This window comes from Neoarthrinium moseri (genome assembly GCF_022829205.1).
Source record: "Neoarthrinium moseri strain CBS 164.80 chromosome Unknown scaffold50_Wmoseri_CBS_16480, whole genome shotgun sequence".
Taxonomy (NCBI): domain Eukaryota; kingdom Fungi; phylum Ascomycota; class Sordariomycetes; order Amphisphaeriales; family Apiosporaceae; genus Neoarthrinium; species Neoarthrinium moseri.
Genome location: NW_026055164.1, coordinates 119,432 through 136,848, shown reverse-complemented (window position 1 = coordinate 136,848; position 17,417 = coordinate 119,432). Strand labels below are relative to the sequence as shown.

At 51.9% G+C, this 17,417-nt stretch overlaps 7 protein-coding genes across 7 annotated transcripts; 3 read left to right on the top strand and 4 right to left on the bottom strand.

Annotated features, from left to right (window-relative positions):
- Positions 1-146: 146 nt before the first annotated feature.
- Positions 147-2,832, top strand: JN550_010144 (uncharacterized protein; the record flags this gene model as incomplete). The annotated part of the gene is made up of 3 exons (XM_049308365.1): positions 147-233; positions 299-705; positions 759-2,832. 3 exons carry the CDS (start codon positions 147-149, stop codon positions 2,830-2,832), a joined length of 2,568 nt encoding a protein of 855 aa, XP_049167884.1.
- Positions 2,833-3,965: 1,133 nt separating this feature from the next.
- JN550_010143 (uncharacterized protein) lies at positions 3,966-5,713 on the top strand (the record flags this gene model as incomplete). Its single annotated transcript, XM_049308364.1, has 5 exons — positions 3,966-4,055; positions 4,111-4,141; positions 4,292-4,689; positions 4,748-4,912; positions 5,048-5,713. 5 exons carry the CDS (start codon positions 3,966-3,968, stop codon positions 5,711-5,713), a joined length of 1,350 nt encoding a protein of 449 aa, XP_049167883.1.
- A 461-nt stretch (positions 5,714-6,174) lies between these two features.
- Positions 6,175-7,261, top strand: JN550_010142 (uncharacterized protein; the record flags this gene model as incomplete). The annotated part of the gene is made up of 3 exons (XM_049308363.1): positions 6,175-6,647; positions 6,699-6,745; positions 6,801-7,261. 3 exons carry the CDS (start codon positions 6,175-6,177, stop codon positions 7,259-7,261), a joined length of 981 nt encoding a protein of 326 aa, XP_049167882.1.
- Positions 7,262-8,620: 1,359 nt separating this feature from the next.
- Positions 8,621-9,857, bottom strand: JN550_010141 (uncharacterized protein; the record flags this gene model as incomplete). The annotated part of the gene is made up of 6 exons (XM_049308362.1): positions 8,621-8,868; positions 8,924-9,081; positions 9,137-9,333; positions 9,541-9,566; positions 9,634-9,710; positions 9,787-9,857. 6 exons carry the CDS (start codon positions 9,855-9,857, stop codon positions 8,621-8,623), a joined length of 777 nt encoding a protein of 258 aa, XP_049167881.1.
- A 44-nt stretch (positions 9,858-9,901) lies between these two features.
- JN550_010140 (uncharacterized protein) lies at positions 9,902-10,186 on the bottom strand (the record flags this gene model as incomplete). The annotated part of the gene is made up of 1 exon (XM_049308361.1): positions 9,902-10,186. The coding sequence occupies one exon, from the start codon at positions 10,184-10,186 to the stop codon at positions 9,902-9,904; it is 285 nt and encodes a 94-aa protein (XP_049167880.1).
- A 1,245-nt stretch (positions 10,187-11,431) lies between these two features.
- JN550_010139 (uncharacterized protein) lies at positions 11,432-13,141 on the bottom strand (the record flags this gene model as incomplete). Its single annotated transcript, XM_049308360.1, has 1 exon — positions 11,432-13,141. The coding sequence occupies one exon, from the start codon at positions 13,139-13,141 to the stop codon at positions 11,432-11,434; it is 1,710 nt and encodes a 569-aa protein (XP_049167879.1).
- Positions 13,142-14,260: 1,119 nt separating this feature from the next.
- On the bottom strand, positions 14,261-16,806 carry JN550_010138 (uncharacterized protein; the record flags this gene model as incomplete). Its single annotated transcript, XM_049308359.1, has 4 exons — positions 14,261-16,361; positions 16,410-16,530; positions 16,588-16,620; positions 16,671-16,806. The coding sequence occupies 4 exons, from the start codon at positions 16,804-16,806 to the stop codon at positions 14,261-14,263; spliced, it is 2,391 nt and encodes a 796-aa protein (XP_049167878.1).
- Positions 16,807-17,417: the final 611 nt, after the last annotated feature.

The following is a 17,417-nucleotide window of genomic DNA, read 5'->3' as shown; positions in this document are numbered from 1 at the left end:
CCTCGCCTGTTTCGCATGATCTCTATATCGCCGCGCGTGGGCCTCTGAGCCGTTCCGACTTGCTTCTGACGGGTCCTCACCTCGCCTCTCGTCGCACCGGCTTCCTCGGTTCCTTCAATTGAGCGGACGGTCGACGCTGGCCTCTCATGGACCCCCCAGCGGCTAAGAAGCGGCGCCTCGCACCGAAGGAACCTCCGCAACCACCACAACCGCCGGCCTTCCCTCATGAGCCCGTGTGTATCCATCGCCCAGCGGGCCTCGCCCGGGAAGAAATGTCGTCGCGCTGACCGCTCTGCAGGCACCACCGGTGCAGCATTACCAGGTTCAGGAGGTGCAGGTGGCCCCAGTCCCACCGCCTCCGGAGAGACATGAGTTCGAGTTGTTCGCGAGGCATCTGCAGGATGCCGCCATGCTGATCTACCGACAATCGCAAAAGTCCCCGTACTCGAACGTTTCGGTCTTGATCCTGCGATGGGAGGACGACGGCCCACCCGACCCCGAGCTTGCGGCGCTCGAGCAGGTCCTGGACGAAAGGTACAATTACCGCATTGAGAGATGGAATATACCGACAAAGACAAATCCAAGCCTCAAGCTGGGCGTCCGCATGTCTACCTTTCTGGAGAGACAAGGCCCGGATCATCTGCTGATTGTATATTATGCGGGGCACTCCTATGTTGGTGTCGACAACCAGCTCTTCTGGGCAAGGTGAGGCTTCCGTAACTGGAATTGGTGTTTTCCATGTTCTGATAATCCCGTAGCGATGCGACAGAGATTGCTGCCAAGTTGAGGTGGAGTGGTTTCCGCTGCCTGTTCGAGGAATCGTCGTCTGATATGCTGCTGCTCTTGGCTGGCTATGCAAGCAGAGACCCGCCCATCTCCGGTAATAACGGCAGTGTGAAGCAAATGATATCTGCAAGTGGTACCGAACAGGGCATACAAGATATCCCTGGGCGCTCTTTTACGGCTTTAGTCACAGATGCCTTTCTGAGGTTAAGCGTAGGGCGGCCTTTCACAGCTGAACACCTGTGGCAAGAAGTTGCCTACCATCGCCAGCAAGAGCTACTGCAGAACACTGGACTCACCAATGGGGCTTCTAAAAGTATATCGCTGGCCGACAAGCTTCCGATACTACAAACTCTCAACCCTGGCAAAGGTCAGAATTTGACTTTGGCCCCCTTGGCACACCGCCCGGAGCCTCAGGCACAGGTGGACGGCGAGGCGCAGTCGACTGGCAGCTCCCAGCAAGATAGTGTTATACATCCACATTCAGTGGCTGGTCTTACATTTGACGAACCAAGGGTCCTTGTCTGCACAACCTTTGTTGGCGAGGCAAGCCCGGACATGTCATCTTTCAACCAGTGGCTTCACAACACCCCCGGAATAGCCACAAAAATCGTAGTCGAGGGCATGTTCCTCGGCCCCCCCACCATGCTTCTGATATCAATGCCAGTACCCCTGTGGAATGTCGTGCAGCACGATAAAGTCTGCTGTTTCCTGGGCTACATCACCTCCAAGAACCTGACGCATCTCTACAAACGTTTGGTCGGATCTGCCTCCCCTACCACAGCATCGGCCAAGGACATGGAAGCTGGACGCATGCTTCTAGAGGCACGTGAAGTTGCTTCCACAACTCCTGTTATCCACCGACGTGAGTACAATCCGGGCGATGCAAATCACCTCCAGAGACTGCCGGAAACACCAAGTCGTCCTGATGGGTTGGTCCGCGGGGACCCCATGAGCCTCAGTCAGCCTTCGGTATCAGGTCCGCATGCCTTTTCAGGTACCACACCTATCATAACAGTGGCGAAGCAAGATGATGTGGAAGACTCGGCCGAGATGAAGGAGGCAGCTGAACAGCTCAAGGCTCTGAGTCACGTTCGGCACCTGAGCGATGATGTTGGCTCCGCCCATGCGCATTCATCTCTCATGGAACTGACGCCAGATGCCAAACATGACGACGTATCTTCTCATGAAGTCGTTGAACCGGGCTTCGACGATACCCAACAAAACACGCCATCTGCTCGGCCGAAACAACGCCGATCACTGCAAAAGGTTACCCCGAAGCAAGAAACGCGCTGCAATCTCTGCAGCCATGCACCCTTCAAGGATTCATCATCGTTACGCAAGCACATTGCTGCCGCGCATACGCGACCTTTTCCTTGTGCTTTCGCGTTTGCCGGCTGTACAAGCACCTTTGGCTCCAAGAACGAGTGGAAGCGGCACATTGCATCACAACACCTATGCCTGACCTACTACAGGTGTTCGAGCTGTCCACAGAGCAGCGTGGAGGGTAAAGGCAATGAATTCAACAGAAAAGATCTGTTCACCCAACACCTTCGGCGTATGCATGCTCCTTTCGCGATCAAAAAAGCCATCGCGAAAGGAGACAGCAAGTTGCAGTTGGAGTGGGAGACTCACGTGAAGGATATGCAGACGTCTTGTCTCATCACGCGACGCCGGCCGCCTCAACGCTCAGCCTGCCCCAAGCCCGATTGTGCCAGTGTCTTTGAGGGGCCTACATCATGGGACGAGTGGACTGAACATGTTGGCAGACATATGGAAAAAGGCGAAGCCGCTCGGCTCGGTGTCGACCGATTGCTAGCTAAGTGGGCTTTAGATGAAAACATCATTGAACGAAAAGAGGACGGGGAATATCGACTCTGCAGTGGGCCTGGGTCAGGCGCAGAGAAAGAAACTCCCACGAGCAATAGCCACAACAATACTGGCCATCTCTCTGACGGCAACAATCCAGATTCGGGTCGTGAGTCGGAGGAGAAGACCATCGTCGCAGCTAGTACGTTATTGGAGGACAAAATGGACGTGGATGGATGACCTATGCCACACGCATCAGCCCAGTACTATGGAGGTACAGTCGCTGTACGGTCAAATCCTGTAGTCAGTCCATTCACATGATTCCCGGAACCGGTATGAGTCTTGGACTGGCTGAGCTCATACACCCGCCGGACGCAAGAACGTCACCAGGAAACCAAACGTCAGAACTATGGGAACAAGTGGAGATAAGGACATGCAGACCGTCCTGCGCTACACAACACGCGCAATGGGAAACAAAGGGAAAGCGATTTCATGAATCTCAAGTTTTCAAACGATGGATGTGACATGACCTATTTCCTTTGTCGCCAAATACTATAGGCCACGATGTACGAGTATATACCAAGACCACTGCTTCCAGCTTGTTGAATTGATTTCAAGATTCTGGAAAAGAACTTCCGTGGTTTTCACCGCATGTAAGAGTTGGCCCCCTTGTGAGGTGGTACTTCAATGTGAGCTTCACTCTTACTGTGCCCTGAGCAATAGTTTGGGGACCTGTATGCCCGGCTGGAATGGGGCAACAAGACTTACCAACCCTTGGGACTCCACGCGTCGGCGACAGGAGTTATCTGCATGTATGCTGCATGATGCGCACGTGAATTCGCGATTCGCGATACGATAACCATGCGACCAGGGGAAGAAGGTGGTACAACGCAAGTGGAGCAGTATAACCTAAGCGGACAATATCTTTGGTTCACCACCCCAAGTACCCCACAAACGCCAACAGCGGGACGAGTGTTTCCTTGCTTGAAGAGGTGCGTGACAGTCACTAAATGCGACGCTACAGGTCCGGCCCAACGTCAGCGCTTTCAAGCAACAGGGCATCAGCCGGCCTACCATCCACACGAAGCATTTCCGGTGCGACGTGGACTCCGCAATTGAATGCCTAGGTAGTACTAGTAGATGTTGCGGGGACTATGCGGGTTTGTCCACGAATGAGGAGGTTTAGTTACGCCAAACTATAACTCAAACCATCGTGGGCTCGGCCCTTGCCGGGCCGCGAAGCATTGAAAGAAGATAGATAATCATAAGACGTCCATGTCCGCCTTTTCATGGTGGCACGGGTGTAGATTCCAGCTGACTGTGAGCAACACGCAATTAATGCCACTTATCGGGTTTCCTTGCCTTGAGCCATCATGAAGGTCTTTCACTCTGGCCTGCTGCTGCTAGCGGCAAAGACCGTCACAGCGACCCTTCAAATTGTACCGGGCGCTACCTGGACAGCGGTATGAGACCATATCGTGTCTTTCTCCTAGCAAGATTGGCTGACGAGTATTAAAGACCAATACTGGGGCTCACGTCCAGGCCCATGGTATGTCGGAATTCATTCGTTCCCTTTTGACAAGTATGAAGAGCATGGCAGCTGTTTCCAAGGAGACAGGCGCCGTATAAACTGCCTTCACAGGCAGCACGCCCTAGCATGTGTGCTGAACCAGAGAGTCATTAACTCGAAATACGACAGGCGCTGGTATTATCAAGGAAAACAACGTGTACTACATGATTGGCGAGGACAAGACCAACGGCAGTCCTTTCCAGAACATCAACTGCTACTCATCACAAGACCTGGTCCAGTGGACATACGTGGGTGCATTGCTATCCCAGACAAGCTCCGGCGATCTCGGGCCCAACCGTGTCGTTGAGCGACCCAAGGTGATCTACAACTCAAGCACCAAGAAATATGTGCTCTACTTGCACATTGACGACAGCAGCTACGGCGAGGCTAAGGTCGGCGTAGCCACGAGCGACACGGTCTGCGGCAAGTACACGTATATACGGAGCTTCAGGCCCCTTGGCTACCAGAGCAGAGATCTCGGGTTATTCCAAGACGATGATGGGAAAGGCTATCTCTTGACCGAAGATGTTCGTTCAAGCACTCTCTCCTGATGAGTTATCTTCTTCGTGCTGACTTGCATAACAGCGAGAGAATGGGCTACGCATCGATGCTCTTAGCTCTGACTATCTCAACGTCACAAGCGCGACGTATCTGTGGAGCCAGTCGATCGAAGCACCGGCTATCCTGAAGAAGAATGGATATTACTTCATGTTTGGCAGTCACTTGACAGGCTGGAGCCCAAATGACAACGTGAGTTTCCCATTTCGATCCTTCCGTTCCTCTCGCGCGCGCTCTCTCTCTCTATCTCTTCATACATATTGCAATCCCTTCTCCACATGATTGTAAAACCCCCTTAAACTGATCGCCTCTCCTTCTTTTTCTTAGGTTTACTCCTATGCTACCTCCTTGAGTGGTCCCTGGTCTTCTTGGACCACGTTTGCCACTACTGGCAGCAATACATACTCATCTCAAACCAACTTCATCCTGCCGTTCGGATCCTCGGCCATTTACATGGGTGACCGCTGGGTGTCGACTAACTTGCAGCGCTCAACATACGTCTGGTTGCCATTGCAAATTTCTGGCACCAAGGTCACCATGGCCAACTACGTGAACTGGGTTCCGAACGTATCGGCTGGAACCTGGGCGGCAGGGCCTTCAGAGACACAGCCTGAAGCAGAATCGGCAACACTTAGCGGTGGAGCAGTCACTTTGAGTTGCTCCGGCTGTTCTGGGGGTACGGCGGTCGGTTATATCGGTGGCAGCTCATCCGGCACAGTGACATTCAAGGGCATCAGCAGTTCTGCAAGCGCCAAGTCCACCATAAGGATAAAGTATGAGAACGGGAATACTTCACAGAGATTCGGCAAGGTGACAGTAAACTCCGTGACGTACAACGTTGCGTTCTTGCCTACGGAGGACGGAAACAGCCCGGGATCTTCTGTTGTGCATGCGCAACTTAACAGTGGGAGCAGTAACACTATTGTGATTGCTGGACTTGGTGATGGGACATATGGTCCAGATATCGATCGTGTAATGGTACCAAGTAGCTAATAGGTATATATTTGGGAAGGTACTCTGGGTAATAGTTGTATATACACTCCTTCGCGACCTCGAATCGTACTGATAACTGGCTGAGGGTGCTCTGTAACTTCATTTGCATTATAGAGACGGACAGGGTCTTCGTTCTGGGACAAAGTAGACATGTGATATGGAATTCACCTATTCTGAGCAGCTTGGTCTATCGGTGTAATGGATGTATCGCATGGGGAACCCAGCTTGGCAGTTGCCAGGACTTCAATGAGGGGCTCCTATACTGGTATTGGCATTTGGAGCCATCTTCCCCACAAATTGATGGCAGGCTAGTTTCCCCGAACTGTATCGGCGAGAATGCCGAGACGGATGGTCCAGCGGAAATATACCAACGTCCATTTATTACCAAAGTTCAGACGAGTTATGTCATGGTAAACTTGAGTCTCAAAACACTTGTCAGTTGATGCCCCGCTAGTTCCACCATGTCGTCAACAAACCGTCTCATCCTAGGCCTCATGACCATCGGTCCAGATACGACCAAAGGCGCACGCATTACCTCACAAGATGTCTACAAGAAGTGTCTTGACTACCTCTCGTCCAAAGGTTACAACGAGTTGGACACGGCAGCTGCTTACGTTGGCGGCCAGCAAGAGGGTTTCACGCGCGAAGCCGGCTTTACAGAGCGCGGCTTCTCGATTGCTAGCAAGATCATGCCCACAAAGCCACACGACCACAAGCCCGAAAAGTTGAGGCAATCCTGGGAAGTCAGTCTATATAAACTCGGCGTCAATTGCGCCGATATATTGTATCTTCATGCTCCTGACCGGACAACACCATTTGAGGAAACCTTGGAGGGTGTAGATCAGCTGTACAAGGAAGGCAAGTTCAAGACGCTCGGCCTCAGTAACTACGCGGCTTGGGAGGTTGCCGAGATAGTCGGCATCTGCGAGAGGAGGTAAGTCACGAAACATCAACGATCATAAGAAATCCTAATTGTGCAAAACAGGGGTTTCGTCAAGCCCACGATATATCAGGGCATGTACAACGCTATAAGTAAATATCTCTTCTGCAATGCCTTTTTTCTGAAAACCCACTGACCTCTTCTTAGCTCGTGCGCTCGAGTCTGAGCTTGAGCCTTGCCTGCGGAAGTTTGGCATCTCGCTGGTGATCTACAACCCCCTGGCCGCCGGCCTGTTCTCAGGCAAGTACAGCACACTGGACGCGCCGTCCGAAGGACGATTCTCGGACACTCAGGGTCTCGGCAAGATGTACCGAGACCGCTACTTCAAGGACTCGGTTATTGAGGCGCTCGCTGCAATCGAGCCTGTTGCCAAGGAGAACGGAATACCGCTGATTGAAGTGGGTCTACGCTGGTGTGTACACCACAGCAAGCTTCGAATGAGGAGCAAGGGTGGGGAAGATGGCATCATACTGGGAATAAGCTCTTATGACCAGCTTGTGCAGAACATCGAGGCCTGCGAGAAGGGCCCGTTGCCTGATACGGTTGTACAGGCCCTAGATCAGGGTTGGGAGAAAACAAGAGGGGATGCCGCTACGTATTGGAGATAAGGTGAGGGATCGGTCCGTGGATTCAGTGGCACGTGTTTGAATATGCAGAACTTGAACGCCAGAATGGCCATACTCGTGGGATTGTTGAAAAAAAAAAATGTGCCTGTCTAAGAAGAATGGCTTCTGAGTCCGCATTATTGCCAAGACTCTAAGTAGCGAGGGCACTAACTCGTTTCCAAATGAGCAATGATGGCTATATTACAATAATCAGTTCCTTCCTGTGGCATGACTCAGTTGTCCAGGCCCTGCATACTCAAGTTTCCCAGTAGATGTACCCTTAAAGGCAAAATAGGGGGTGAATCAAAGGGAGAAGGGAAACCCTGAGAGTTCCATACAATCCTCACCTTCGAAGCCCAGTATCCCGCACTTGATCATTCTCGGCTTTAAAATGGCCACAACCTTCTTTATACGGGCTTTCTGATCTTGCAAGGGGCCTCGGCGTTTGGCTTGTACAGATTCATTTACCTTCTCGGAAGGGTTCGGATTTCGGTGGTTGGGAAGAGTGAATCTTCACCGACCCAATCCATGACTAATCATTCACAGCTTTGTGTCATGGCGGGTGAGAGCTGCGCGACGATAGACGATGTTGGTAGGTATCACACTACTCCTCCCCCCCTCCCTGTTCCAAGATCCATCAGCATTTATCCTATCCCCTTCCTTCGCGTCTCCATCTTCCCTGTAACTTGAAGAAGCAATGTTGTACAGCGCGCGCTGATGATGGCTGTGTGAGTGGTGGTATTAGAGATTGACGGGAAGCGACAACACGTCATTTCAAGTGGAATAGGTAGTTGAAAGTACAGGTTCCTGCAACGAAAGCAATGCATTTTCCCTGTTAGAACTGTCTATCTGTGTGCTGTGAGGTTCCCATGGTCCTTTTCACCCAGGCTGTTGTTCGTATCGACCGTAAGACAGACCGCCGCGCTCCTCGACCTGGAGAGCTTCACCAACGTGCGAAAGAAGAAGTTAAGACTGCGGAGCAACTGATTGGCGCGTATCGCAGGAACATCTGGAGGCCAACTCACTAGAACAAAAGCTCACTGTAGAAGAACATTAAAAGTTTTAACTTATAAGTCCGGCATACCGTACTAGATTTAGAATGGCCATGTCGGTCTTCATAAGCCACATGTAATAACTGTCTATGCACCTAGGGACCAATGCACATTTATAGCATGCCCAGAAGTATACAGCGGAAAACGAGTGGGTTCTCCTTATCCGGAAAGCCCCCAATGATTATTCCATTGGATACGGAGTGGGAAGACGTATTAGCCCAGGCTGTTCCGTTGGCTACTAGGCGGGAAGACGGAGTTATTCCATTGTCATAATCATTGATATTCAACTAGCTTGCTATGGCATCCCCGACTATTCGACAGGACAGTTGTCGTTAAATACGTTGGAGTCAATGGACGAGGTGTCCAATTGACCATCATGCCTCGAAAAGTGATGCTGGTTGAGACGGGTAGCGGGTGTGGGTGGGTGCAACGCCATGCGAGCTGGGTCATCCTCCATGAGTCGGGCAAGCCGACCAAAGCGGTCGCAGCGCTTCAGACCCGGGGAGCTCGGGTTGTTGATAAAGATGGCTCGCAACGGGCTGTTGCGAAGCCCCAGGACTGATGTCAAAGATGATTAGCGTGTGCGAAGATCAGAGTCATGATGGCGGCATACCTTCATCGAACATGAAATACGTGTTCGAGGCGGCTGCGAAACACGGCACGTTTGCCGCATCCTCGACAGACGCGAAAGAGTGGGGTGGCACAACAGTCCTCGGGCCGAGCGAACCAAGTCGCAGGATCTGGTGGAAGGCGAGAGCATTCCATTGGATTCTGTAGTAAGTGTGAGTTAACTAATCAAGTTGCAGTGAAGGGGACAATAACTTACAATCCTTTTGGCTTCCTCTTGAGGGATGCGAAGGGCCGCTGCCGACCCACGGTTGCCATCTGACGAAGGTGCTTATGCCATTTTCCGATGAAACGAGACCGAGCGACGACTGTCCAACTGTCTGCCTCGACAATACACCTCATGGCCTCGGAAAAGAACTTCAACTCCAAGGATGGGTCGGAGCAGCCGCGTGGTGACTGGTGGGAGGGTCAGCGATGGCCGATTACCATACGCCGCGCGCCATCCACAAGTTGGAAGTTGGCAAAGTAGAATCAGGAGGTCTGGCCTATTGATCTTGGACAGGACCACGACGTTCAGGCTGCATAGTACCGTTGACCTTCTTAGAAGGCTTTGATCGCTTTGCAATGGGGAGGAGAGTGTCTTCGCCCATCTCCGATGCTGACCGTTTGGGCTTCGGGAGATGCTGCTTCTAGGTGCCAATCAATGTCAACTTGTTAATCTGCTTTGCCTTCGGTCCATCGTGACGGAGGACTGACTGCGTGCTGTTCCAGCCTGAAAAGACCTCATCCCAGAAGCGGGCTTTGGTCGCATCGGATACGTGGATCTGCGGGTCCTGCATCCGAGGGCATTAGAGGAGCAAATGCTCGCAGTGGGAGACATGCTGGTGTGAGATTCTCTCTAGATCTGACTTGCTGCCAATATATGGCAGAGCTACAGGCTGTGTAGCAGGAGTCGCGGCACCGTCGTCCTTGTCCGCCATGATGTTGACGTGGATGAGGAGCCTTCGGGGGAAGTCCTCAAGCCTCACTTGGTTGCTTGCTTGAATGCCCAGCGATGGCCAGTCACCAGAACCACGCGACGTCCGCGTGTGAAGTTGTCAAAGTTGAAGCGAAAGGTCGAGTAAACCCCACCGTTGGGTTGCACATATCTCAGGACCTCTAATGACTCCTGGTCGTCGAGCTCTCTAATGGGCAAGTGGAACTGCTCAGCAGAATGCCGGATGGCGACCTTGTGGGTGGTCGAAATTGCGCCGTTAGCATCGAAAAGGAAGTTGTCCTTCGTGCGCTTAGCGCGGGGGCAGGCTAACATTGATATCGATGTGGGAAGCCTGTGTAATGGCTGAATTGTCGTTTGTGACAAGGTACCCATCGACGGTGACGTTTAGAAAGGTGTCTGGACTTTGCTGGCCAAAGCTACCATAATAGCCGAGGGGACTTGCCAGCAAGCATTTTTCTGGGGCCAGATTTGTGTTCTTCAATGCGTCGGTAGTTTCCTCACCTTTCCAGTTGGTCAATCTCTCCTACTGACTGCGCGCGCGAGAGACCGTCAGTATGTGTGAAAAGTGGTGTTGACGTGCGAAACCTACTCGGCCCTCAGGAAAGAAGGTAAGTCGTGATGGTTATGTGCGAGCCGTCTGGGAGGGAGATGTTGTGGCCCGCGACAAGTTCCGCCATCAGGGATATTCAGCAACTTATGGCCACTTCCACGAGATGAGATGAGAGATCCCTTTTGGTTTCTCTCATTACATCCGCGTGTGGAGGAGTGAGACAGGGTTATCTTGATATGGAGCGTGTTTGTAATGAGTGGAGAAGGTGGCCTTGGGGGTTGGTGGATTGAAAGGTGAGCAAGTTGCAATCTTTAGCTGAGAATTTGTGAACTGGAGTTGTAGTTCTGTAAAATTTAGGGAGGTAGGAGGCTTATATGTACTTGAGAAAAGGAAACCAAGCAAAGTTGAGGATTGTAGCAATAATCGAAATGGTCATTTGGCATCGATATTGATCGTGTCGTGGATTGCTTGCGTAGTACTACATTGTGATCGATTCACTGGGTAGGCTCCTTAGGTCAGCTGCCGGCCAGGATGTCGACCAGTTGTGGCTTCGCAACTTCTGCTAGACATGGTAAGGTTCTCAAGAAGAAAACACGTGAAGTTTACAGCGACAAGGTTGGGGAATCGTCAACTACCATGTGGTTGGGCAAAGGGAACCATAGAACCCTTACTGTCAGGAAGGCAGGACCATATCGCTTCACCTGCGTGAACTCTGTCTTCAATACTCCCACTCAAGCTGATGATCATCACTCACTATAATGATTGTAGTGTTGGCGCTCGATCATCTCACAACTCCCCAGGGGAGAGAAAACACACGTGCCAAACTTCTAGTGCCTCTGCCTGAGTCTATTACCGTGTCATTCTTATGATGACCCTAAACCCTCTTAACTCCTTCTACTAGAGCCGCTTGGGGAATCGTATCAACCAAATTCTATGGATGCCAAACCAGACGGAACGCCAAAACGCCAGTTCAGCCATTACATGAAGATCGATCTTGAACCAACAGGCTACATCCTCTGGCGTTTAGCCTGTCCCCCTCCCCCACCGCCGCCACCTCTGCCACCGCGTGATTCCTTGGGCGGATCCGGCCCGACAACAAGTCCCCTGACTCCCTTCAAACCCATCTTGCCAACAGTGCTCTTCCTCAAAGTCGGGACCTCAGCTGCGCCAAGACCGTTGACTGCAAACGCATTCGCTTCCTTGACGAGCTGATCGACAGACCACTGAAGCTGCTTGATGGGGCCCTTGTAATAACCTAACCACGACTGGTAGGCCTTGGCCTGGACATCGGGATCGAGTCTTTCGGCGACACGAAGGACGTCGTTCTTGGCACTGAGATCGGCCTCGGACTTGGTGAAGGCGACATCCTTGAGTTTGTAGTCCGCGAAGTACTTCTCGTGTGTGGTGATGATAAAAGTCCCACGTCCCTCGGCGCCAGCACGAGCAGTTCGGCCAAGACGATGGATGTAAGACTCTCTATCAGCTGGTATTCCAGCCTGGAACACGTTGGTGACAGATGGGAAGTCCATGCCTCTCGCAATGACATCGGTAGCAAGCAAGATTCCATTCTTGGCACTACGAAACTCTTCGGTGGTTCGGGTACGCTTGGATTGGGTCATGCGCGAATGCAAGGCAATGATAGATGGCAGATTAGGAGTCTTCTGGAGGATCTCGGCGTAGAAGTCTACGAGCGCCGCAGTCGGCGCAAATACAATCGTCTTGAACGAGTCTGTTCCAACCTGGCTAATTTCTTGGCGCAGCGCACCAACGAGGCCGGCAGCCATGTCAGAGAAGGTAGGCACTACGACAAGGTGCTGGGGAACACGTTCATGTGTGCCCGCCTCCCCTTCTGGGATGGTGGAGATGAAGGTATAATCCTTGGAGAGCGCGATGTGGGCAACACTCTTGAGTTGGTCGGTGATAGTTGCAGAAAAAAGCATCCCTTGTCTTTCGCTTGACTCCTTGTTCGGGAGACAGTTGATGATTTGCTTCAAAGCTGGAAGAAAGCCGATGTCAAGCATCCTGTCGGCTTCGTCCAACACGATAGTATCGAGGAATTGAAGTCTCTCGTGAACAGCGCTGTAGTCGCCGGCATCCGTCTTGAGATGATCAAGCAGCCGGCCTGGAGTCGCGATCAACAAATCACATCCGCGAAGGATCGACCGCTCCTCCGACCCCTTGTTGGTTCCACCGATGGCGATACAGACTTTGTACTGCGGCATACGCTGTAATAGGGATGTCGCCTCATTGGCAATCTGCATAGCCAGTTCTCTGGTGGGTGAAATGACGAGACCAGAGATGTTCTGGCCTGGCTTGCGCTTCCTTGAAAACATGGTTTCCAGTAAAGGGACTAAAAAGGCCACAGTCTTGCCCGTGCCTGTCTTTGCCTGTGCAAGCATGTCTTTGCGCTCCGTGAGGAGCGGGCGCAGTGTTGCTGCTTGGACGGGGGTCATGTGATTGAACTTCATATCTTGTGTGATCGTCTCTAGAAGGAGAGGATTAATGAGCTTCTCACTGGCCAGATCAGCAAACTTTGGAGTGTCTGCTGGAACGGCTATCGTAAGCGCAGGCTGAGAAACTGCACTGAAGAGGCGAGTTGAGTTCAAGGGGGCAGTTCCCGAGATGCCTTCGTTGCGAGGCGCCCTTGTCGACATCGACTTGCTGCCACCACCTCTGCGACGATTGGGCCTGGAGGCCGGGTTCCTGGATTCCTGCATGGTGAATGCAACAGCAGTGAGTAGTCTTGTTGGCGATGGTAACAGTGATAGACGTCCAATCGATAAGGACAGCATGGAATGGAGTGTGATGTCAAAGTTGTTTCCGCACGCAAAGATCGTGCTGAGGTTAGGTAGATGATGCAGCCGTTGGGAAGTAAATATTGTGCAGAACTCTTCGCCGCCGGGCGACTGACTGCGACAATTCCGCGCTAAGGCGTTTTTCGGCCTGCTAGCGTGGCGTTTCGCGCTAAATCTACCTATCGATAAGAAAGAAGGCGAACAACGATTCAGGCTCACTGTAACACAGTAGCGAAATCAAGGGCAGGACAATCACAACGTTCACGATTTAGTTTCCTTTTTCTTTTCCGGTTTCATACCATAAAGCGTCGTGCTTGTGCACTGCTATCATCTCGTTCATCATGCTACTGCCTATGCTGATAGTCTTCTCAGACTTGCATAAGTAAGGCACGTTGTGGTCAAGATAGCCACAATCAGAAAAGCTCCAAGGCTTTCGTCTCAAGCAGTAAGGTTAGCTTAGAATCAGGTCGAGAAAATAATCCCAAACAGAGTAGCCTTCGTTGTCAGGACGCGAACTCCAGATATGAGCTGTGAAGGCAATTTGACTTTGGCAAGTTCGGCGGCTAGAGTTTCTCAAAACGCAGTTCCGTCCTGATACTCGGTAATTAGTAAGAGCATGTGTAACTTAGGCTCTTGTCCTGAGAGGAAGATCACACGTTGAATAATGCGTCGGCTCTCGGTGCACGGGACAGTGTGATACATCAGTAGCCCGTAGCCCAAATATACTAGTGCTCCCCTAGCCACTGTGGTAGTTGATCAACGTTGCAGGTTAAGTATACCGACCTATGGTATGCCAGGTGGCAGACTCGCGGCCGTTTCCGGAAAAGTGGGAACGTTTGCAGGTATGTTTGCGATGCAAGTGATCAATTACCACAAAGTAAAGGGAGAGACAATAAACTTCTTTGTTGAATTAAGATGCCTCATCTTTTGAGTGGCATGTGGACCACGTCTCAGCATATTCTGGCTCTTCTTATACATTTTTCTCATTCAACCTCGACTATAGACGATGAACAGCTGCTATACTCCCACGCTTGTTACGTCTCAAGTTGGTCCATAGCTTGGCGGTATATCTCCTTCCCCAGTTCCCCAGCTCGTGCTCTCCACAGGCCCAAGTGTGAGCTCCAGCGTGCCGCCTTCGAGGAAGAAACTATGGGTTAGATAGTTACGCGAGTACGGGGCGCCGTTCAAGGTCGCACTCTGGATGTATATATTGGTGTACGCCGGGTCAAAGTTCAAGTTCCGGATCGTGGCCGTCTTGCCCGTCTGCTGGTTCTTGATCGATACCGAGGGGAAGAACGGCGGTGTGATGAAGTACACGTCCTGGCCTGGGTTAGGGAAAACACCCAGCATCGACAGCGCGACGAAGCTTCCCATGGCGCCTGAGTCGTCGTTCCCGGGGATGCCGGCCGTGGTTGTGTTGAACTGGGATGGAATGTAGGCGTGGATGCGCGCCGAGGACTTGCCGGGTCGCCCAGCATAGTGGTACTGGAACACGGGCAGAAACGCTTGCTCGTCACCTATGTATAGTAGCCCACTCTCATGTAGGTAATCGAGGCGGCGGACAAAGGCGTCGGGCCCGCCAAGCGTGGTGATCAGGCGGGCCATATCATGTGGCGCGAAGGTTGTGTACATCCAGCTGCTACCCTCGTATGTCTCGCTGCCACCCGGGTTCAAATAGCAGGACGTGAAATTAAGCAGGGGACTACAATACGCAGGATCTTGGTACCCATACGACTGGTTGAGATACTTGGGCTGCAGAAACCCCTTGAAACCCGTGTCTGTGCCATTGATGCTAGAAGTCTGATCCGGGTTGTAGAGATTCATCCAATTGCCGGACCGCTGTAGGTATTTTTCGCGATCTCCTTGCTTCCCCATGGCTTGGGCGACTTCACTGATGCAGAAGTCATCATAGGCATATTCCACAGTCCTGCTGATACTTCGAGTGAAGAGTCCGTTTCCGTCGGGATCGAAGTCGTCTGCAGGGATGTAACCAAGGCTCTTCCAGCTCCGCAAACCGCCGCGGCCCTCAAGATCCCAGACCTGAGGCTCGACCTCGGCATCTTTGACAAGTGCCTCGTAGCCAGTCGCCCAGTCGACGTCTTGCGTAATGTTCTTGAGGAACGAGTCAGCAAGAACAACGTCGGCATTCGATCCACCTTGCGTGAACCCTTTGCAGAGGGACATGCGACAGTCAGGGAGGTATCCCTCATGTCGGTAAATATCGATAAGAGAGCGGATCATCTGTGTCTGCGAGTAGGGGTCCACTAGTGTAATGAAAGGATGTATGCTGCGGAACGAATCCCAGATGCAGTAGTAAGAATCATAGTACGGCTCATCAGAATCCCACAGTGGGTTTTCGCCGGTATAGTCCTGGGGGCTTAACATCGCTCGGTATATGCCACTCCAAAAGGTGGTTTGTAGCGATTCATCGACACCAGTAGCGTCGATACTGATCACCGACAGCTTATCCCTCCAAATTCTCTCAGCTGCTGATAACGTGGCGTCAAAATCGAAAGTTGGTATCTCGGCCTCAGAATTCGAGCAAGCCTGCTGGGTACTCTTGAACGAGACACCGACTCTTGCTATCACTTCCGTCGGTCCTGACTCAACGGGGTCGAACCACAGCCACGTTCCGGCTGGAAGTGGCGGATCGTTGTTGTCCTTGGCTACGGTGATATTCTTGGGGTCGTTTGCAGCCCTAGTGTTGGTGAAGACACCGTTATCTCGAATAGAACCGCCTTTGAAATCGGCACAGAAATATGCATCGTAGCTGCCGATTCCGAAACTGGGGTTGAATTTCCCCGTTCCCGTCATCCTGCCAGTCTCTGGGTCTACAGCTGCCGAACCGCTCTGCCTTGTGTCAGGTAGATCTGTCAGATCTATGATGAATAGCGGACTCAGAGGAGCATCAACCGTAGCATTTCCTGTAGCGTTGCCGAAAAAGGTGAACTTGTACAGTGCTGTATGATTGGCAGCGGTTATTTCAGCCCTTATCCCGGACTGGAGGTCAATGGTAAAATATCCAGGGCGAGCAGACACGCTTCCGTTTACAGGTGCAACGGATCGCTTGGTCTTTGGAAATATACATCCATTTATGTCGTCTCCCTTGCACCCAGGGTAGGGAAATATAGGGAAGTTGGCCCTTGGACTTGTTAACAACCGAAGTTTGTGGTATAACATGCGGACCTACAAAGATTGCGCTCCGCCAGTGCCCGAGTCGTGCATGTGAGAGAACCCTGAGATAGGACTTCTATTGGATGCATAACCTCCTTGATTATCCTGGGTGCTATCTGCCACAGCTTTTGCCATCCCTAAGACAATGTTAGATAACTGTTGTCAACGTCCCGTGGATCATCCAAAGAACATACCAAATGGCAACGTAGCCCCAGCGAAAACATGGCCTGTAAGCATTAGTATGATGGGCCGCAGAGCATCTGGCAGAGCTGTATACCTCCATTGAGAGTTCCAATCAGCGGGTCCACGAAATCATAACCATTGTTGGAGGTGTTTCTTGCGAGCAATGTTGTACCAGATGCTGCTGCCGAGCAGGCGAGAAGGAGACACCATATTGGCGGGTGTAGGGCCATGGTTTTCTAGCGTGCCGGTCTATCAACCGACTACGTAGGCTTGTATAATCCCCAAGTCAACATAAAGTACAATGAGGGAGTATGACCCTACTGAATGGAGGCTTTTGGTACGAAGCTAGGTCCAGGAGATATTCCCGAGTCCATCAGAACGCCTTGCTACTCCCAGGACCGAGGGGTATGAGAACGTTCTGCTCAACTATAGACACTTTCGCAATGACCAGACCTTGAAAGGCCGAAGGTCTAAAGGTAGTATGTACTTCGCATTTATATACATGTCCGAGGAACTCGGTGTGATCCCCGACTATGACTAGCGGATCAAATCATGATTCTCATGAATACGTCCTCAGACCGCGCCCCCGCAGGTTCTGCAGGCGATCCTTCCCAGCTCCCAAGCGGGAGTTACGTAGTATAATTCTGCGGGGAGGCGGAGACAATACGAGATCTGCAGCAGGAAGGAACATCTGCGGGGATGCCCCATTAGCGGGACGAAACGTTGGATCGGGAGCTCTCCACACGCTTACACAGAGGGCACGGTCTAAACGACGGTCAGGATCGACATCCAAAGACGAATGGCTGCAGATTCAATCTTGATGCAAGACAAAGCTGCTGTG